The 23847-nt window shown below is 38.4% G+C and overlaps 1 protein-coding gene across 1 annotated transcript in view; it reads right to left on the reverse strand.

The window, feature by feature from the left end:
- LARGE1 (LARGE xylosyl- and glucuronyltransferase 1) overlaps positions 1-23847 on the reverse strand; it is a 405800-nt gene that overhangs the window by 65193 nt on the left and 316760 nt on the right. Inside the window, exons 8-9 of the mRNA XM_080936852.1 lie at positions 5918-6030; positions 2897-3022 (exon numbers count right to left, since the gene is read on the reverse strand). Coding sequence (XP_080792978.1) covers positions 2897-3022; positions 5918-6030 — 239 coding nt within the window. The remainder of the gene's footprint in view (positions 1-2896; positions 3023-5917; positions 6031-23847) is intronic.

Consider the following 23847-nt stretch of genomic DNA (forward strand, 5'->3'; position numbering starts at 1 on the left):
AGTACTGTCTGACTTTGTAAACCTCTGGTTCTTTGAAAACAATAATCTTCTGACTTTATTGCACAATTTGTTAATCATTTTTGCTGTTCTTTATGTCCTTTTATTTTCTTTAAGTTTATCCTCACATTCACTCTGTATCATCTCAGGCGGTAAGCTTGGCACAGTAATTTGAAGCCTTCATTTTAATACAAACACTGAAGCTTATGCATTCCTCTGTATGCTTATTCACTCTCATATTTTCCGATGTGGATTGCTTTCAATTTCATTTAATCTCTAAAAAGTTCTCAGTTTCAATTACAATTACCATTTAGAACTACAAGGAATGTAGAAGTAGATTCTTAATTTGAATCAATTAGATGACTTTCGTCTTATTGTAACAGGCTTTAAATCAAGATTACTTTGTTTGCTACATTATGGTATAATATCATTCTTTTAAATGTACTGAGAGTTGTTCTGTTGTCTGGTACATGGGATACCTTATGGTTAGTGTTGAGTATGAAGTAGATAAGAATGTATATTCTAATCGCCCACAGAAGCTTCTTTATTTACCCTATAAATCAAGTATGTTAGGTGTTATTCATGTGTTCTATATTTTTCTTATCTTTGACATCTTTTCATATTTAAAAGATGGTAAAAACATTCCATTATGAAAGGAGGTTTATCCTTTTCTTTCTCTGAAGTTATAATAACTTGGTATATATATATATATACTTATATATACATAACTTATATATATCTTGGTTATACCTAGGTATAAATAGAAATTAGAATATGTGCAATTGTAGATATACTTACATTCCTTATACTTTTATATACTTTAAAATACATGTGGCAGGCTGGAGAGGTGGCTTAGCAGTTAAGAGCACTGACTTCCATGCCCTAAGTTCAATTCCCAGAAACCACATGGTGGCTCACAAACCATCTGGTGCGTTTGAAGACAGTTATAGTGTATTCATATACATAAAAAATGTGGTTTGGCACATGATATATGCAGATCTGGGATGCTTATACCTGCCTGGTTAGTTTGATTGATTTTTTTTTAACTTGAGCCCATCTCTCTCACAAATATTTTATCTGATAACAGTTAATTAATATAACTTTTATTGGGTACTTTTTGATATTATTTTTGCTTAATGTTACTGTCAATCTTTATGTTTTCATTGAGGTCCATTTCTTATAAAGAACATATGCTACATATAATTTTCTCTTGAATCTGGAAAATGGTTTTATTACTAAAAGTACCTAGAATTCTTCATTTAGATTTAAGATTTCAGACAAAAAGATATTATTGAGGACCTTACCTTAATTCATATTATTTGGGCACTGTGTGTGGTTGTATGTGTCAGTGTGTATGTGTGTATGTGTGTATGTGTGTATGTATGTATGTATGTATGTATGTATGTATGTATGTATGTATGTATGTATGTATGTGTTATATGCATGTATGTAAAACAAACAAACAAAAACATGAGCAGGTAAAGATTGTGGGAATTCACTGGTCAGTCAGTCCAGCCAATGAGTGACCTACATGTTCAGTTTGGACTATACCTCAAAAAATAAGATACTAAGTGGTGGCTAGAGTAGTGAGGCAAGAGTGTGTATGTGGGAAAGGAGGGGAGTGGGAGGGGACATGGGTCTGCAGTGGGGAAATCAGAAAAGGGAATAACGCTTGAAATGTAAATAAAATATCCACTTACAAATTATAACTATTTGCTTTTCCTCAGGAACCACTGTATCTTTGTAAAAAAACATTCCTTAAAAGTACAAAGAAGAAAATGTTACTATTCTACAGGCAAGAAGAAGGACAAGCATGAGCCTGTCCACAATGATTCTGTAATCTTCTGGCCCCCACTGGCACTGAAATCTATACTGTGTGTAGACACATGTAGAATAGGCAAAGTATTTATAATAAATAATCATAAGATACAAGGTGATGGAGGAAGGCAAGGTTTGAGATACTTTTTTTTTCTTTTTAATTAGATTGGGCTGTGAGCCATTATCAGTACCAAGACATGGTTTCCTTCTATGCACTAGGACTTCCCTTTCCACATGTGTCTTACTCTAAGAACATATGAGTTTGACTTGATGACATCATACAAGCAACTGGGAGGACATCTGAAATGTCCTAGTTCTCATCCTTTGGAACTGAAGGCAATCACTATACTTGGTCAGGGAAAATTATATGGACTCATCAACTAAATACATAGTTATTCATTTCAGGCACAGTCAGTGTATGTTGTATGACATTATGAACAGCTGGCTCATAGAACCTGCCCCAATGTATTCTTAAAGTGAGGCTTTCTTCAATATTTAGTACTTAGAAAGTTACAATGAAAACTTGTCTGCCACCATCCCATCTACTGGAAGAAGGGTGAGACATGCGTTTGCTTTCTCCACTCTGACTCGCTTTCACTTGTCATGGCTCCTGGAGTATTTATTTCTAACCACTTCCATCCCAGTTTCTTTGCCCTTCTACAGTGTGACTTCAAAGTAAGAAGTTATTCACATATCTTCTGTAGTATCTGGCATGAAGTGGACCTCTCCACAAATAATTTTACTTGAATTAAGTCAGTGGATTAGGGGATTGGACATGAATCAAAACAACTGACATAGATGGAAAGAGAAAAATCCACACAAACTGATTCTTTACTCTAGCAGTTTTATGATTTCCAGAAAGTCAAAAATGAAAGAAAATAGCCAATACAGATAAAAGTCATGCTCTTTCTGTTCTCCTGGGACCTGACATCTTCCACCACACTTCCCATTGGCTCGCAGACACTGTTTATTTTTTTATTTGTATTTTTTTTTTCCAATTACCACACCCAACTTTTCTGTGCTCAACCAGGACTATGTTGAAGATGTGAACCACATCCGGCCATGGAACCTCTTCACCTACCTTTAAATCAGACACATCTCTGTAGCACTGCTCAGAGCGGGTGTGGTCTGACAGCTGCACATTCCAGAAGCAGGGAAGCTGATACACCAGAAAGGGATTTTGTTTGATAACAGCATTGAAAATATCCTGTGGAATAAAAGTTGAAGACACAATCAAGTTAATGTCAAGTTCAGCTTAGAGAAAGACATCTTTTAAATATCCTGCTCTGAATACAGAATTGGTGTCCCCATCATAAGCAGTTTTCCTGCCTGTTTGCTAGAGAAACCAAGGGGTGACAATTTGACAGAAACAGGGGAATTTCATAGGCCAACCTAGCGGACTTGATGCTTATAAGTCTAGGTGCTCATCATCCAGGGAATTTAAACAGAGCAGACAGGGAATGGCTTTCCCATGCTGACTCTCATAAAATAGATGAAATCTCTTTTTCATACCCCTCCCCCCATCCTAGGTTGGAGCCCTGTGTTTCTGGTGATGGATGTTCATTGGATTTCTACAGTCTACAGCACCCAGAGTTCAACTACTTATTTTAAACTCCCACTTTTCCAGGAAGATTCCTCCCACATGCCATATATATATATATATATATATATATATATACACGCACACACATCACACGCACACCTTGTTTGAGTTCTTTTTTCAAACACAATATAAAGTCTTACTTATTATACAACTATTTGACAAGTGGTGCCGGGAGGTGAATTATGGGCCTTCATGGTATAAGATGGTTGAACAAACCATCCTCACTAGACACAACGTACAGTTCCTAGCTTTCGGGGATAAACTCATGTTATTGTTATCTGACTTGAAAAAAGAGAATAGTAGACAACTATCCCCTCAGGTCTTAGTGCATGGATTAATATTATTTTTTCACTTATTCTGTATCTCACTGTTTAAGAAGGGAGGTCAGTTTTGGTTCCTTGGGAAATACTGAATAATAATACTTAAAAAAAAAAAAAAGAAACAGTGATGTAAACCTGAAGACTTTCTTATTTCCTCTTTATTTGAAAACTTTGTAGAAATTTGACAAATGAATCATGAGCAAAATGATGTGGCATGAATTCAGTGTGCATAGGAAAGAATGAAATGAGTAAAGTTCAGAGAAAGCATCTATATCACATCTTAAGATCGTCAACAAGGACTGATGAGTTCTGAGGTCAAATAGGCCTCATAAGTATGTTTTAATGAATATTAGTTAATATTAGTCTGTTGGAGTTAGAGGGTCTTTTTTAGACTGTCTGGTTAAAGCTGGTCTTTCTTGCGTAAATGCGATTCCCTGAGTTCAAGATGACCAGGATAAGAACTACAGTAATGGTTTTAGTTTATACACTACATGCTACTTTTCAGAAGTAAGTGAAATATTTGGGAATACACCTGGGTATTTTGAGACCCTAGGGGATAGGTATTTAATGTAGATTGTCTTGAAGCTGTTTGTATTTTAATGTTAATTCCACTTCCCAAGAAAGGCTGAAAGCCAGTGACTGGGTGGGACAAGGGAAGTAGAGAGGTGCTGAGAGATCAGAGGAGGTCAGAGGAGGTCAGATGACTGAGGTGGAAGATCCTGGCAACATGGAGCTTCCCAAGGACCAACTAGAACCAGGTGGGATTGATTGGTGCTAAATAGCTATGAACATTAAGGATTTTACAGGTTTAGTATCTCATATAAAAGGGCAGTTTGTATGTTTGTCAATTTGATGCAATCTTGTTGTGTAGAGGATTTGTGGGTTGAAAATTGGATATATAAACCTGTATAAAAAGCTATTAGGCTACAGAGTTGTGTTTGTGAGATTTTGGGGTACAGAAACACCCTGGGACAGAGGCGGAAAACAGGCAGCAGTAAACCGCCAAGGGAAGGGAATTGCATAAATAAGTTGGGCCATGGTGGTGGCTCAGACCTGGCGCCAGAGGTGTGCGCTTCGCATCTAGGTTGGGCCTGAGCAGTGAGGCCTCAGGTCCAGAAAAGAGGTGAGCATTTTTATTTTTTAATATTTACTGTAGCACAGGCTACACTGGAATTAAAGTTGGTACTGATGCCTTTTAACATAGCAGACTGTCATCCACTTGTGAGTTTGAGTCCATAAACAATGAACTTTCTGAGGTAAAGAACCTGGGTCCTATTGCTGGAGACATACGTGGCTTAGTGTTACTGAGAATTGACTGTTCTTCCAGAGAAGCTGAGTTTGATTCCCATCACCCATACGGAGGTTCACAATCACAGATTTCTCTTTCAGATCCCTTATTCTGGCCTCCTTAGGCATCAGGCACACATAAGATTCAAAGACATAAATTCAGGTATAAATCCATATACAAAATGTAAATAAAGAAAACAATCAGGTCCTTTGTTTACTTTTGCTACTTTTCTACATGTCATAGTATCCAGTGTTCAGTCACTGACTTGACTGAGTACATAAACAATCCAATGAATTGAGACCCATCCAATTACTAATAGTATTCTTTCAGAAAGAGCACTAGGTTTGCTGTAATTTGGGGTATGGAATATTCTCCTAAAGGTTCATGTTAAACTACTGGTTACAGTGTTCCCTGACTTCCCACTAGATAACTTTAAACTTTTGATAGGTAGAATTTAGTGGAAAGTTTTAAAGTCACTGGGAAAATACATGTGAAGGAGGATTGTGGAGCTTTAGTGCCTTCTTTGGTGTCATTATCATGGGGGTGAGCAGACATGACTCTCCATGTGCTCTGTAGTGTTATGTTATTAGACTGAAAGCAACATGGTCAACCACCTATGGGTTAGAGCCTACTAAACTGTGGCCCAAAATGAATCTCTTAACCCAGGCATGGTGGCATATACCTTAAATCTCAGAATTTGGGAAACTGAAGGAAGTTAACTGCTACTTCAAGGCAGTCTGGTGTGTATACTGAGAACTTGTTTCAGAAAAAGCAAGAGCTAAACTAAACCATAAGAACAACTCCTTTTCTCAGTGTTTACTGTCATAATTACATAGCGTGTATTAACCTGAGGGTACTCAGGTATAAGAGTCCTTGTCACTGGTCACTTACTTGGTCAGCCAAGGAGGTAGACAGCATACCCATGAGTTCCCTCTCTGCTGTCAGTCTCCACATCTGCTCCCATTTCATCTTCCGCAACTTGTCTAGAAGCAGCAGTATAACTCCTGGGGAACAGTATAGAACAGAAGAAAGAGATCAGCAGTGAAAGGGAACTAGATACACTAGCTACCTGGGGATTATAGTCTGCTGTACTGAGATAAGACCTAAATACCTGCAGTGATGCGGTTTTCTTCCCAAATCTCAGGCAGTGAACTTTCACATACAAGATGCATAGTTTGTAGATGAAAAGTCTTAGTCTTAATACCAGGCTCTGCCAGATACTCACCTACTGTAAACTAATCCACATCTGTGAAACATCCCCTCTCCATATGAAAGAATAGATGGGAAATGCTTAGTACTTTCTGGAGAAAGGTTGTGGTGATAGTTTCACTACTGGGTTAAAATAGTAAATTTGTATTATTTTGTATTTTATCACAGTAATAATAAGAGATCCTGATGTAAACATAATATAAAATATATTTCTTACAAACACTAGTTTCTCTTCAGTGTTTTGCCTGGAAACATGATACCATTAGTACAGCTAGTACCATTTTGTTGTTGTTGTTGTTTTGTTTTTCTTTTTTTAAGGAAAGGACCAGCCTTGGCATACAGAGGGGTTCTGAAAGAAGGGTGTCTGAAAGTGGAAAAAAGGAAGACTCAAAGTTAAGTCATGGATGCAAGCTGAAGACTTATGTTCTGCTGGTTATTCTGAGAGATCACTAAGTCCATGTTCTGGATGCTTGCATGTGTGCACGTTCTCCAAGGAGTTCTCTCTTTTTATCCTAAAATACCTCATCTCCTGCAGAACATACGTCCATTCTTTTATTTAACATATTAACTCAGTCATTTACTACAGGCTTCCTTTTGATTATCTTATGAATCAGTATCCCCTGAGATCACAGCCCTTTGATTCTTAACATTGCAAAATAATGCAGAAATCTGTCTACATTTGTTAAGCACAGACAATAAGCTAGTTTGGTGGGACCCTATCCAGAAATCAAACTTTTACTACACCTGGTCCTAATCTTGCTTTTTCCCAGGCTGACCTTGAACTCAAAAATCTGTCTATTTTTGTATTTTTCTGAAAAGCTTGCTCATACTATAACTTTGTTTCTTTCGATTTATGACATCCCTCATAATTCATAGTACATCTGTATATTTTCCATAGTTGAGTAATTATATATATTTTGAACTCATGTATTTAGAGCTTTTTCCCATAGCCTTCAGGGCTGTCATAAACGTCCCGGTGTTTATAATTTTGCTTAGACATAGCCACACTCTTGACTCAAATTATCATGGAGCATTAATATTATCAGGAAGGACATACCCCAAAAGAATGTGAAAATTGTACAATATTTTACACACACTCTCTCTCTCTCTCTCTCTCTCACACACACACACACACACACACAGCAGTCATCCTCTCCACCTCAGCCAAGGCACCAAGCCAAGCACCTTCATGAAGACAAGCAGAGGGAGATGGGTATGGGAGCAGGGTGAGCAAAGTGGATAGCATTTCAAATGTAAATACAGAGAGTATTAAAAAAAGAAATGCAAGTTAAAAGGTAGATAGTAAATTTACGGCAATATTATATTCTGATTTAGTTACAATAAAGTCTTTTCAATATTAAAAACTAATAGCTAAGTGTAGTCAAGGTTTAATAGCGCATATATACTATATATAAATAGTCCTCAAAAGCATCAGAGAGCCACATATTACCGCACTGTAGATCTTTTAACTAGGCGACTTGTCTGCTCCGGACAGAACTCCCATCCCACTTCAAAGAAGATACTGAACATCATTACATCCAATTGGAGTCTCTTTAATTGTGGCAAGCCAGCTATTAGGTAGAAATACTCTAATTTCATTCTGCAGACAATTACTGTTCAAAAAAGGATAGTCAACTGTTTAGCTCCGCTAATACAGGATAAGCTAGTACTTCATTATTCCTGCTTCACTCAAAGTCTGCCAGATGGTTCTGGACCAGAAGGCTAAAGAACAATGTTCCAACCTTATAAGGAATATAAAAATATTGACCAGGCAGTCAGCTATGTCTACAACTTGTATATATTTTGGAAGCTATGCTTTTGTGCTTCCTACATATCCAGGTAATACTTGTTTCCTTCTCATATTTCTGACAGAGCTGAAGACTAGTTATAGTCTCATAATTAAACTGAAGTTGTTTAGCATTAAAGAAGATGATCTAGATTTGAAAGGATGGTTTTTATGGAAATGCAAGTTAAAATCAAACATAATTCAGGTATAGAACTCTAAACTCTTTAAGTAAAGACAGATGATAGAATACTTTTGCCAAATATGATGGACTGGATGCTATAAGTCTTTATCATATAATTTACATAACTGCTATAATTATGTTCAATGCCTATCTGAGAAAAAAGTGGTTTTTTAAAAATTAGATACTCTGTATTTACATTTGAGATGTTATCCCTTTATCCTGCCCTGCTCCCATCCCCCTCCCCCTCCAGTTGCCTTCACAAAGGTGCACTCCCTTCTGGTCTGCTTCTCCACCCCATTGCCCTGTCATTCCCCTGCATTGGGACAATGTGCCCTCTCTGGAACAAAAGCCTCGTCTCACAATGATACCAGACACTGTTATCTTCAGCTACATACAACTGGATCAATAGGTCTTTCAAAGTGCACAGAGAGGTTGGTGTTTTACTTCATGGGAATTTTGGAGGGTTTGGTTGGTTGATAATGTTGTTATCTTCCCATGAGGTTGCAACACCTTTCGGCTCCTTAGGTCCTTTCTTTAGCAACATCATTGGGATCCCTGAGTTCAGACTGATGGTTAGCTGCAAACATGTTCAGCTGTATGACTCTGGCATAGTCCCTGAGAGGAGGCATCTCTGGTTCCTGCCAGTAAGTACTTTTTGGGACAAGCTTAGATTTGGTGACTGCATATGTGGTGGATCCCCAGGTGAGGTGACTTCCGAGTGATCTTTTCTTCAATCCCTGTTCCTCCATTTGACCTTGCATTTACTCCCATGAGACTTTTGTTCTCTTTTCTCAGAACTGAGGCATCCCCATTTTTGCCTTGCTTCTTTTTGAGCTTCATTATGTCTGTGAATTGTTTCCTCAGTACTGGGTGTTCCAAGCACTCTGGGGCTAGTATCAGCTTATCAGTGAGTGCATACCATGTGTGCTCCTTTGTGAATGGGTTACCTCACTCAGAATAATAGTCTCTAGTTCCATCCATTTGCCTATGAATTTCATGAACTCATTGTTTCTAATAGCTGAGGAGTACTCCATTGTGTAAATGTACCACATTTTCTGTATCCATTCATTTGTTGATGGACATCTGGGTTCATTCCAGTTTCTGGCTATTATAAATAAGGCTGCTATAAACATGGTGGGGCATATTGGAGCATCTTTGTTTTATATGCTCAGGAGTGGTACTATGTTTAATATTCTCAGGGACCTCCAGATTAATTTCCAGAGTGGCTGTACCAGTTTACAACCCAACCAACAGTGAAGGAGTGCTCCTCTTTTTCGACATCCTCGCCAGCATCTGCCGTCACCTGAGTATCTTAGCCATTCTAACTGGAGTGAGGTGGAATCTCAGGGTTGTTTTGATTTGCATTTCGCTGATTATTAGGGATGTTGAGCATTTCTTTAGGTGCTTCTCAGCTATTCAATGTTCCTCAGTTGAGAATTCTTTGTTTAGCTCTGTACCCCATTTTTAAATAGGATTATTTAATTCTCTATAGTCTAGCTTTCTGAGTTCTTTGTATATTTTAGATACTAGCCCTCTATCAGATGTAGAATTGGTGAGGATCCTTTCCCAATCTGTAGGCTGCCATTTTGTCTTCTTAACAGTGTCCTCAGCCTTACAGAAGCTTTGAAATTTCATCAGGTCCCATTTGTTGATTCTTGATCTTAGAGCATAAGCCATTGGTATTCTGTTCAGGAAATTTTCCCCTGTGCCTATGTGTTCTAAACTCTGCCCCACGTTCTCTTCTAATAATTTCAGTTTACCAGGTTTTATGTGAAGATCTTTGATGCACTTGCACTCGACCTTTGTACAAAGGGATAGAAAAGGATCGATTGGCATTCTTCTGCATGCTGACTGCCAGTTGAACCAACACCATTTGTTGAAGAGGTTGTCCTTTTTCCATTGACTGTTTTTAGCCCCTTTGTCAAAGGTCAATGACCATTTGTGTGAGGGTTCATTTGTGGGTCCTCAATTCTGTTCCATTGATTTACCTGCCTATCTCTGTACCAATACCATACAGTTTTTATTACAATTACTTTGTAATATAGCTTGAGATCAGGGATGGTGATTCCCCCAGAAGTGTTTTTATTCTTGAGAATAGATTTCACTATTCTAGTTTTTATTTTTATTCCAGATGAATCTGTAAAAATTGTTTTGCAACTCTTTACAGAATTGAGTTGGAATTTTGATGGGGACTGCATTGAGTCTGTAGATTACTTTTGGCAAGATGGCCATATTTCAATATTGATCCTGCCAATCCATGAACATGGGAGATCTTTCCATCTTCTGAGATCTCCTTCAATATTTCTCTTAAGAGACTTTAAGTTCTTGTCACACTGATTCTTCACTTGCTTGTTTAAGGACACCCCAAGGTATTTTATAGTTTTTGTGACTATTGTGAAGGGTGTCCATTCTCTAACTTCTTTCTCAGCCTGTTTATCCTTTGAGTAGAAGAAGGCTTGTTTGAGTTAATTTGTTTGAGTTAATTTTATAACCTGCCACTTAGCTAAAGTTGCTTATTAGTTTTAAAAGTTCTCTGGAAGAATTTTTGGGGTCACTTAAGTATACTATCATATCATCTGTAAATAGTGACATTTTGACTTCTTCATTTCCAATGTAAATCCATTTGATTTCTTTTTGCTGTCTCATTGCTCTGGCCAGGACTTCCAGTGCTATATTGAATAGGTAGGGCAACAGTGGGCAGCCTTGTCTAGTCCCCAATTTTAATGAGACTGCTACAAGTTTCTCTCCATTTAGTTTTATGTTGGCTACTGGTTTGCTGTATATTACTTTTACTATGTTAAGGTACGGGCCATGCATTTTTGATCTTTTTAAGACTTTTATCATGAAGGGGTGTTGAATTTTGTGAATGCTTTCTCAGCATCTAATGAGATAAAGACATTTTTTACTCACCACAGACAAAACTTAACTTTGAGAATAGTGGTATATATATATATATATATATGTATATATATATATGTATATATATATATATATATATTGTTTAAACTTTTTATTTATTCTTTGATAACTTGATATTATGTACACCAAACTCACTCATTTCTCCATCCCTTAATATGTGTCTTCTAGCCTTGCAACCTACCTTCAATTAAAAAACAAAAAACAAAACAAATACCTCATCATGAAAGCAGCAGTGTGTCACACAGTACACCCCTTTCTCCAAATATCTTTGCTTGTAAATGTTCCTTGCAATGAGTCACTGAGGCCTGTGGCTTCTGTTATACTGTCAATCCTGGATCCTCATTGGCACTCCTCTCAAGTATCCTGTTGCTGCCCAGTGACATGTAGATCCTGCAGCTTTGGATCTGCAGGACTGAAACTGTTTTTACGGTGTGATGTCCTTGTTACCCGAGTTTGATCCTGGGCTTCAGGGAGACTGATCTCTTTCCTATTTTTTTTTGGTTGCCTGCACTGGGACCAGCAAATCTTTCAGTATATGTTCACCAGATTGGGTTTAAGAAACAAGGATTAAGTAAGAAAAGCCTGCCTTGCCAGATCAGCCATGAAAGCTGAGAGATAGGGTATTTTCTTGGAAACTGCCTTTGCTGTGAGATTTCTTTCACTTGAAGCTGTCCCTGAGGTCCACACTAACCAATTCAGGATCTGTGACACCATTCTGATTCAAATAGATCTGACCTGTTGTGGTAAGACACAGCTGATAGGAGATGGCTCAGTAGCTCAAGGATGGCTCTTTAAAATATAATGGTGGATGACAAGTAACAGCACACATGAAACTGGTCTTCCTTTCTTTGTTAGGTCACTGGCATTTAAAGTTGGGTTCTTTGAGCCATGACAAGCACAGGAATATCTATCTATCTATCTATCTATCTATCTATCTATCTATCTATCTATCTATCTATCTATCTATCTAGACAGATAGATATAGATATATTCTGTAGGCTTTCCATACTTACACATTAGAATCACTTGTAACTACATGATTTTCTTGACAATATTGTCAGTCTGTGGCCAGGCTTCTTTTTTTATTGAAGTGTTTCAAGAGTCATTGCAATGTAATGGATGCTCTTATTTATCAATTCATCTCTGCTAAATGTGTATACACAAAAGTCAAATGGCTACGAGGCCCACAAACCCAGTGGTAGTAAAAGAAAAATGGCTGCATTAAATACTTTTATCACTGTGGAAAAACACCATTGGCCAAGCCAACTTATAGAAGAAAGAATTTCAGGTTAGGGTTCCAGAATGGTAAGAATTTGTCATGGTAGGGAAGCTTGGTAGCAAGCTAGACTTGGCAGAAACTGTATGCTGTGAGATCCCATCTTGAACCACAAAGCACAGGAAAAGCTTACATTTTTATCATGCAGTTATTTTTATTGGATATACTTTAGTAACATTTCAAATGTAACTCCTTTCCCACTTTCCACTCCATAAAAACCCTTCCCATTCCCCTTCCCCCTGCTTCTATGAGGGTGTACATCCACGCACCCACCCACCCATCTCCTCCTGACTTCCCTCCCTTATATTTCCCTACACTGGGGCATGAAGCCTTGGTAGGACCAAGGCATTTTCCTCCCACCGATCAACAGGGCCTTCCTCTGCAACTTATGCATCTGGAACCATGGGTCCATACATTTCTACTCTTTGGATAGTGGTTTTGTCTCTGAGAGCTCTGGTTGATTGGTATTGTTGTTCTTATGGGGTTGCAAACCCTTCAGCTTCTTCAATCCTTTCTCTAACTTCTCCATTGGGGACCCAATTCTCAGTTCAATGGTTGCCTGTAAGCATCCACCTCAGTCAGGCTCTGGCAATGTCTCTCAGGAGACAGCTATATCAGACTCCAGACAGCAGGCACTCTTGGAATCAGCAATACTGTCTGGGTTTGGTAGCTGTATATAGGCTGGATCTCTAGGTGGAGCAGTCTCTGGATGGCCTTTGCTTCAGTCTCTGCTTCAAACATTTTCTTTGTATTTCCTCCTGTGAATATTTTTGTTCACCCTTCTAAGAAAGACTGAAACATCCCCACATTTGTCTTCCTTTTGGTTGAGTTTGAATTGTATCTTGGGTAATCCTAGCTTTTGGGCTAATATCCACTTATCAGTGAGTGCATACCATATGTCTTTTTTTTTTTTTTTTTTTTTTTGTAATTGGGTTACCTAGCTCAGGGTGGCATTTTCTATATCCATCCATTTGCCTAAGAATTTTATGAAGTTGTTTTTTTAATAACTAAGTAGTACTCCATTGTGTATATGTACCACATTTTCAGTATCCTTTCCTCTGTTGAAGGACAATGTGAGTTCTTTCCAGCTTCTGGCTATTATAATAAGGCAGCTATAAACATAGTGGAACATGTGTCCTTGCTATACAAAGGATCTTTTGGGTATATGTGTGGGGCGCCGCCTGCACCTTCTCCATTACAAGATGGCGCTGACATCCGGCTGGAGTTAGCAGTAAACAAGTCATGTGCGCACGTGCTGGGTAACTTGCCACTCCTTGAGCTCTGCCTCTCCCGTGGCGTCATAGGGCCTGATGAGTTTCAACCAATCAGGGGGCTCCACGTTCAAGGCAAGGACTGATCCCTTTATAAGGGGATGGGCTAGATAGTTCAGGGTCTTCTTCATCTTCTTCGTCACGTGTTGCAAGCTTATGCTCTGCCTCTCGAGAGCATTAAAGTTTACCGCAGAAGAATCCTATTTCGTGTGCAGCGTCGTTCTTGCAGGCGAGACGGTTGCGAGGGACATATAAGCCCAGGAGGAGATAGCTGGATTCTTAGGTAGTACTATGTTCAATTTTCTGAGGAACTTCCAGACTGATTTCCAGAGTGGTTGTAGCAGCTTGCAATTCTACCAACAATGAAGAGTGTTCCCCTTTTCCACATCCTCACCAGCATCTGCTGTCACCTGAATTTTTGATCTTAGTCATGCTGACTGGTGTGAGGTAGAATCTTGGGGGCTATTTTGATATGCACTTCCCTAATGACTAGGAATGTTAAACATTTCTTAGGTGCTCCTCTGCCATTTGATATTCCTTAGTTGAACATTCTTTGTTTAGCCCTGTCCCCGTTTTTTTTTTTTTTTGTTTTTTTGTTTTTCTGTTTTTGTTTTTTTTTTAAATAGGTTATTTGATTCTCTGGAGTCTAACTTCTTAAGTTCTTTATATATATTGGATATTATCCCTCTGTCAGATGTAGGATTGGCAAAAATCTTTCCCCATGTTGTTGTTTGCCATTTTGTGCCAGTGAGTGTTCTCTGCCTTACATAAGCTTTGCAGTTTTATAAGGTCCCATTTGTGGAATCTTGATCTTATAGCTTAAGCCACTAGCGTTCTGTTCAGAGAAATTTTCCAGTGCCCATTTTCTCTCCTGTTAGTTTTAGTGTGTCTGGTTTTATGTGGAGGTATTTGATTCACATGGACTTGAGCTTTGTACAATTAGATAAGAATAGTTCAATTTATATTCTTCTACATGCTGAGCACCATTTGAACCAGTACTATTTCTTGAAAATGCTGTCTTTGCAAAAACTTCAAACCTCTAAAGAAGGAAATTGAGGAGGATCTCAGAAAATGGAAAGATCTCCCATGCTCATGGATTGGAAAGATCAACATTTTAAAAATGGCCATCCTACCAAAAGCAATCTACAGATTCAACGCAATCCCCATCAAAATTCCAACACAGTTCTTCATGGAATTGGAAAGATCAATGTGCAATTTCATATGGAATAACAAAAGACCTAGAATAGTGAAATCCATCCTCAACAACAAGAAAACATCTGCGGAAATCACTATCCCTGACAACAAGCTATATTACAAGGCAATTGTGCTGAAAACTGCATGGTACTGGTACAGAAATAGGCATGTGGATCAATGGAATAGAATAGAAGATCCAGAAATAAGCCCTCATGTATATGGTCACCTGATTTTTGACAAAAAAGCCATAAACATTCAATGGAAAAAGGACAGCCTATTCAACAAATGGTGCTGGTCCAACTGGCACTCAGCATGCAAAATAATGAAAATAGACCCTTTCTTATCTCCTTGTACAAAGCTCAAGTGTAAGTGGATCAAAGATCTCCACATTGAACCAGATACACTGAAACTATTAGATGAGAAAGTAGGGAAAACCTTAGAACACATAGGCACAGGAGAAAATTTTCTGAACAAAACACCCATGGCTCAAGCTCTAAGGTCAAAGATTAACAAATGGGACTTAATGAGATTGCAAAGTTTCTGTAAGGCTAAGGACATTGTCAAGAAAACAAAACGGCAGCCAACAGAATGGGAAAAGATCTTTACCAACTCCACATCAGATAGAGGCCTAATATCTAAGGTATACAAAGAACTCAAAAAGCTAGACACCAGAGAATCAAACAACCCTATTCAAAAATGGGGTACAGAGCTAAACAAAACGTTCTCAGTTGAGGAATATCGAATGGCTGAGAAATATCTGAGGAAGTGCTTGACATCCTTAGCCATCAGGGAAATGCAAATCAAAACAACCCTGAGATTCCTCCTCACACCAGTCAGATTGGCCAAGATCCAAAACTCAGATGACAACAGATGCTGGCGAGGTTGTGGAGAAAGAGAAACTCTTATCCACTGTTGGTGGGGTTGCAAACTTATACAACCACTCTGGAAATCAGTCTGGCCATACCTCAGAAAATTGGACATAATACTACCTGAAGACCCAGCTATTCCACTTCTGGGCATATACCCCAGAGACACCTTAGTACACAACAAAGATATATGCACCACAATGTTCATAGCAGCTCTATTCATAATAGCCAGAAGCTGGAAAGAACCCATATGTCCTTCAGAAGATGAATGGATACAAAAATTGTGGTACATTTACACAATAGAATACTACTCAGCCACCAGAAACAATGACTTGACCAAATTCTTAAAAAAAATGGCTGCATTTAGAGAATATCATTCTGAGTGAGATAACCCAGTCACAAAAGAACAGACATAATATGCAGTCACTGATAGTGGGATGCTAACCCCAGAGGCTCACACTGCCCCAGAAACAACTCACAGACTGTATGAAGTCCAAGAAATAAAGAAAACAAAACAAAGCAAAACAAAAAAATCTTTACACAACAAGAAAACTTTGACTATTTCCATGTTACATTTTGTTTTACATGTACTTTATGCTCATTGTAACTATTAAGTTTTCAATGCATACTATCAAACCTTTAAAAAATCAAGTACTGACTAAAAATATATTCATATAGTTTCATGTATAATTTATTTTAAAATCTGAAAAAATTATTGACAATAATGTATTGTATAATTTTATGCAAAAAATGCTTAAAATCTGTACATTTATCTTTGTTTTGTAAAATAAAGTTGTTAAAAAAAAAGAAAAAAAAATCTGTCTTTGTTCTACTGGATGGCTTTAGCTCCTTTGTCAAAGATCAAGTAACCATAAGTGGATGGGTTCATTTCTGAGTCTTCAATTCTATTCTACTGATCTACCTTCCTGCATCAAGTCAGGGATGGTGATTTTCCCAGAAGTTCTTTTATTGTTGAGAATAGTTTTTGCTATCCTCGGCTTTTTGTTATTTCAAGAGACTTTGCAAATTGCTCTTTTTAACTCTATGAAAAATTGAGTTAGAATTTTGATGGGGATTGCATTTGACAAAATTTAACATGCTTTCATGTTAAAAGTCTTGGAAAGATCAGGAATTCAGGGCTCATACCTATACATAGTAAAAGAAATATACAGCAGATCAGTAGCCAATATCAATTTAAATGGAAATGAACCTAAAGTAATCCCACTAAAATAAGAGACTAGATAAGAATACCCACTCTCTCCATACCTATTCAATATAGTAATTAAAGTAAGTCCTAGCCAGAGCAATTAGAAAACAAAAGGAGATCAAAGGGATACAAATCAGAAAGAAAGAATTCAAAATATCAGTATTTGTAGATGACATGATAGTATACTTAAGTGACCCCAAAAATTCCACCAGAGAACTTCTATAGGTGATAAACAACTTTAGCCAAGTGGCTGGATGTAAAATTAACTCTAACAAATCAGTAGCCTTCCTCTACTCAAAGGATCAACAGGCTGAGAAAGAAATTAGGGCATGGACACCTTTCACAATAGTCACAAATAATACAAAATGCCTTGGTGTGACTCTAACCAAGCAAGGGAAAGATCGGTATGACAAGAACTTCAAGTCTCTGAAGAAAAAAAAATTGAAGATCTCAGAAGACAGTAAGTCCTCCCATGCTCATGGATTGGCAGGATTCATATAGTGAAAATGGCCATATTGCCAAAAGCAATTACAGATTAAATTTTTTTTTAAAGAATCTCAAAGCTGATTCCTTAGTGACACACTTTCTCCAGTAAGGCCAAACCTCCTAAGTCAGCTCAAAACTGCACCACTATCAGGGGACCAAATATTCAAATATCTTAGACTGTAGGGGCTATTTTCATTCAAACCACCACAAGGGTGTAGGTAATAAAGAAATGTGTAAGATGGAAAGAATGGTGCTGTCTTTATAATGAGTGCTAGAATAAAGGGTGTCCAGTTATGTTTAGTAAATAGAAATCACCTGCTTCATATTAGAAACTACTAAGGGGTTTACAAACTAGAGGTTATGATTTAAGACTCCCCAGGTGATTCTCATATGTAGCCACATAGGCAGGTACTATACTAAATCTGGAAAATGTTGCAATGCTATTAAGGCAGTTCATAGCTATCTAACCTGGGGGAATGGGGCTGGACAAATTTCCAGAGCTATGTAACTGCAATACCAACCACTTCTATTCCCTGACAGACAAAGAGCTTATAAAGAAAGCTTAAGCCCTATGCTCTGTCATTTACTGGCTCAGCTAACTCTTGAAACCAATTAACCTCACCAACCCTCCATGAACTCCTCTGTAAAATGGGGATTAGATGAGTTAATGAAAGCATGCATCAAGTGTAATGATTAGTGCTGTGAACTTGAAGGATCTCAAAGAAATGAGATGTCTCATGCCATAAATCTCTGTGACCGGTGAAAACTACACACGGAAGGAATGCTGACATTTTTCTCCAGGGAAGAATGCTCTGGATTACATCCTTTCTTCTTCATTGCACAGGTGTGTTTGGGTAACAGGTCACAGCTTCTGTTCTTCAGATGACATGGTTAATGTCATGGAGATCCCCTGAATTTGCACGGGTTAGTATTATAAGGCAGCAATATTTTCAGGAAAGAGAATCCCTCCTTTTACTGTTCTTCCAGGTCAAGTGAAATACTAATCCAGACATTGTTACTCATGGGCAGCATTGGTTCTGCTTCACCTGGCCTCTAGTCTATAGTCCTTTATTTCAGAAGCCTGTCAGAGACCATCTCTTTGAGCTAAAGGAGCTGAGGCTGGCTCCCTATTAATATTTATTCTTGTATAATATAGAGACACTGTACCTAATATAAACAGCAAACAAGACTATGTCAAATCTAAGCTATGAGTGCTTATCCACAACATACACCCATCTAATTGTGAAGTATTATTAAATGTAAATATTCAAAACATTTGATACAGCAGTACCTCTCTTAGAATCCTTTGTATGTTGGTATACAAATATTATTAATAAAGGAATTTATATATTATGGGTTATAATTTGGATGGAGAAAACAGGAAGAAATATAATACAATTTAGTGAGAAATAAATACATCATAGTCCATCAAATGAAAAAAAGAAAAAAAACAATGCAGCATTAGAAACAAAAATAGATCTTTGTGTACTAAATGAATCTAGAAAGATACTTACTATTTTATTTTTAATTAAATAGTGCATACAATAGAAGAAGATGTAGATATAGATGGAAGCAGATAATTGCCTACATGGAAAACCAGAAGTCAAGTATGACCAAGACACGTAGACAGTCCTGTCAGGCGTGTGAGGGGTGGGTAGAAGGATTTCACACTCAGACAGTATCTTTGGAGTGTTAATGAGAATCCACATGGAGGGACCCATGGTTCCAGCTGCATATGTAGCAGAGGATAGCCTTGTCAAGCATCAATGGGAGGAGAGGCCCTTGGTCCTGTGAAGGTTCGATGCTCTAATATAGGGGAATACCAGGGTGGGGAGATCGAAGGGAGTTAGTGGGTGGATAGGGGAGTACCCTCATAGAAGCAGAAGTGGGGGCATGGGATAGGGGTTTCTGGAGGAGAAACCAGAAAAGGGGATAACATTTGAAGTGGAAATTTTTAAAAAATCCAATAAAAAAAGAAAAAAAAAAAAGATTCCCATGGTGTGAATATAATCACACCAGCACAGAGCAATGTTACTGAACAAAGAAGGGAAGATGAGCTCTACATCTTCTTAGAGCTTTGTGGCTGGTGTTAGGGGACAAGGAGAGATATTTCTCAATGACTAAACTTTCACCTATGCAGAGTCAATATAGGAATGTATTGTACAACATAGTGCATGTGATTAATAACCAGCCCCCAAAACAAAGTGTGCCATTTTGTTAGACAAAACATAGTTTTGAGTGTGTTGCTATTATATAATTGCAAGAGAGTATAAAGGCAATATGTTGCTAATTAACAAGCTGAGAATGACTTGTGACTCTCATTTAGCTGTAGAGAACAGACAGGTCATACAAGTCCATGGCACCTGCATCATCTCACTTTTTCTCAGTATTACTATGAAGAACACTGTCTCTCTATCAGGGATGTACTGTTAGAGTCTCAATGTTTTGTCTTCAAAATTTAGAAGTTGAAACTCTCACCACTACAGAGATTACTGAGGTCTCTTGGAGGTGGTCAGGATGTGAACAGGATATAAAGAGCTACTTCACCATTTTTTTTCATGGGAGGATACAGTAGAAGGTACAAACCATGACTCAGAAAGAAGCTCTCAGCAGGTGTCGAATCTGCCTGCATCAGATTGATGTCTTAGCCCCTGAGTATTCTTAGCTCACAGTAGAGAAATGGTCTGGCTACTCCATGTCAGGCAAGAGAAGGACTAAGGCAAATGCCTGGAGGAGGGCCCAGTACCTGTGCTCCAGGCCCACAGAGGAGGTCAGGGCAGCTCATCTGAGAACCTTGAGGCCCAGCTCAGTTGGGGGCATCTCAATTTGCTTTTGCATTTGGCAGCCTTGTGATTTACTTAGCAAAAAGTTAAGAAAACATGAGACTCTGAGGCCAGAATTTTCTAGGAAATGGGATCATTCATAAGGGAAAACAGTTCAGGATGAAAGAATTGGGGGACAGGGTGGGTTGTACTGTAGAAGCTTTGAGTTAAATGCATACTCTCCTGGGGAAGCAATGGTGAACAATGGCTTCAAGAACCATACGGCATTAGCTAATGAGGCAAGAGTTCCAGACAACTTGATGTCTTTGCAAGATGCAGGCAGGGGAAACTCCTTAGTAACTCATTTTAATTAGAGGCATCCCACGAGGGCCAGGAAGAGATGGCTCTGACTAACTAGGCTGCTTCAGAAGACACAATGAGGTTGACATTTTACAGTGTGATAGGTCAGCTCTGGGTCTGCTGTTTTGCATAGCATCTGCAGTTGTTTTAGTCAGTAGTCTATTGTTGTGAAGAGACTCCATGACCATGACAACTCTTATAATAGAAAGGATTTAATGGGGATTTGCTTACATTCAGAGGTTTAGTCCTTTATTATCATAATACAAAGCATGGCAACATGCAGGAAGAGAGAGCCTCAATTGGGCCTGATTTGAACATTTGAAACCCCAAATCCCACTCCCAGTGACATACTTCATCTAACAAGGCTACACCTCCTAATTCATGTCAAGTAGTACTACTTCCTCATGATCATGCATTTAAGTATATGAGCCTATGGAGACCATTCCTATTCTAACTACCATGAAAACTTGGTCAGGGACAAGACATAAACTGAGAATCAAAGGGAAAGGAAATACTGGGTACAAGCAGGCTCTTCCAAAGGTCAGGAGAGAAACTCTAAAATCATTTTAAACCCCTAGCATGATGAACAGGGCTGAACTGACTGTTTAGCATTCAGAACACAGATGAGGATGTGGAGAACTGCTCATATCACTTTTAATCTGCCAAGTACCTGATGGCAAGAGACATTCTTATCTGTTACTCTGCATAGCTGTATCAGGAGTCTTAGCCATCATCTATCTAATGTTCTCTGTGTACCAGGGTTTTCCCATTTATGCAATTCTTCCAGAAATCCTGTTAGTCTATTAGAAATGGAAAATCATTAGAAGGAATTTGCCCAAAGCTATCCAATGAGTCATGTGCAAATGCAGTCATTACTTGGGCACTGCACAGCTCCTTGTTCTAGGTACAGGAGTCCTTGGCAAATTCGAGAACCAGTTATAGAAGAAAGAACTGTGGCTCACAGGCTATGATGTGTAGGAGTGACTGAGTGTTGTATACAAGAGAAAAATATGTGCGTCCTTGTGTTCTCACTTAAATCTTTAATGGGTGGCCAGGTAGGGGCATATACAATCCCTAAAAAAACCCATAGGCAAAACTGAAGCCAGAGAAGGCTCTGCTTTGTAAGTGGAGTAGACAAACTTTTAGGAAATGCCACAGACTCAGATAAAGGTTAATTAGATAAAACAAGTGTGTAGCAATACTGCTAAGCATGTTTCTTGCTCACAGAACAAAAGCTGGAAGTAGAGGGCATTAGTTTGTTTATGCAAAATGACCTCAGGAAAGAACCTGGACCCAACAATGTTTGGAATTGGAGTCAACTTGTTTGATATCAACTGCATTGTAGAGTCCTAGGTCCTAAAGAGGCCTTTACTTGCCCAGCCCCAAGGAGAATGGGTGTTTATCACATATGACCCTTACTGGAAATTCGTGTTTATGGTTGCATATATGTAGTTGTTCTAAATATCAAAGCCTGAAACTCTCAATGTTTATGGGAAATGTTTAAAGTGGACAGTCACTGAGCTTAAATACCAAACAAGGGCTCACAAGGATTCTTTGCCAAGAGTGTTTAATACTTCACACAACGATGCAATAGGCTCTAATCTTGCTGATGGGCAAAGAAGCACCTGACCATACTATTTGGCTGTGGCTATGGCCATACCTATGCTAAATGAATGAGTTAGTGAGGGAACTACATGTAAGCCTGCTTTCTCTGGATGTCAATTATTACAGAAATCTTTAATTTCCTCAAATTTTTGAAATTCGAGCGAGATGTTGGCAGTAGAGGCAAGTGTCAGAAGACACTCATGTGTCAGGCAAGTTATCAACTGGTTTGTTTTTCTGACTCTTTGCCATAAAATGTATCATACAGTGTGCTACTCTCTTATACATGGCTTCCTACTCCTTTACAGCCCAGGACTTGTTCTTGTCTTGGAGGTGAGTCTGCCCTTGAATGCCTCAGTTTTCATATTCTGCAGGTTAGGAGGAAACCTGGTGAAGTTCTTTCTCTCTCCCCAGAGAGCTAGGTCTCCATCCACTTGTCTCTGGCCCAATTCAGAGACTAAAATGAACACAACATATTTTGCTTTTAAACAAACATCTTCTGGCTAACATGTCCTTCATCTTGGGGCCAACACAACTTCTCCTTGAATCTTTTGGAATGCTGCATAAATAAAGCCCTTGTGAATTTGAACTTGCTACTAAATGTCCTCTCATTCTGCCTTTTCTTTACCAGCTCTCACTGACTCAGTGCTTTCATCCCCTCCTTCTTTGTTATTTATTTTTTTAAGATGTTCAGCCATCAGCTTAGAAACTGAAGTGAGTTGAATTTTAATGAGCCTGTCAAAACCTGTTTGTTTATCCCAGTGACAGCTGAATTCTGGATGAATGACACCTTCTTGCACCCAAGAAGCACTCTTAGACAGAGTAGTGAAGACATACTGTTTCTGTGCCAAGAACATTGAAAGTGCCCTTAAATCCACTTGAACAGTTACTGGCAAGAGTGTGGTTCTGGCAACTGCCTGATCATCTCATCTATAGCTGCTCCAGGTCAATGAGACATGAGCAAGGACGGAAATGAGTTATAGCAAGCTCCATTTAGAGTTAGGTATGGTGCTAACACCAGAAACTACAGCACACAGGAGGAGAAAACTGAAGTAACGGTATTGCTGCCATTCTGGGCTACACAGTGAGTTCTGGGCTAGTCCAGGCTGTGGTACTGAGATCTTGCCTTGAATATCTCCAACAAGAAGAAAGGAGAAATGAAAGGCATATCTTTCCATTTTTTTTTAAAGATTCTGTCTATGCTTTGTGAAAACAGATTAGAAAAGATAAATACAAACATAAAACGGAGAAATAGAAATTTAGCTGGATATTTAAAGAAGAACATCTCCATTAAAAGACAGCCCCAGGAAGCAACAGACATCAGAAAATGACACATGCTGAGGTATAAGGGAAGGGTCTGGTGTAAAGCACATGGATTTGAGGAGTATTGCTGAATTGTAATGTCTCGACAAATAGTTACTCAGGACGGTTCTGAGGTGAAAAATAGCCAAAGTAAGTTCTAAAACGCCCTGGTTTATAGGTACTTGCAATGACACCCTCCTAAGGATGCCCAGATTCCAATTCAAGATAATCAATCTGATAGGTTTATAGACAAAGGAGCTTGGTTCACAATACTGAATAAGCTTAGCAAAAGGCAGAAAATTAAAAAAAAAAAGAAGTCAGGCATAGGAGGTAGATCTTACAGCTCAAACATGCTTTGTTTTTGAAAAACTTCAATGTTAAATATAGTTGGGAAGTTGAT

This window comes from Micromys minutus, assembly GCF_963924665.1.
Source record: "Micromys minutus genome assembly, chromosome: 24".
NCBI lineage: Eukaryota > Metazoa > Chordata > Mammalia > Rodentia > Muridae > Micromys > Micromys minutus.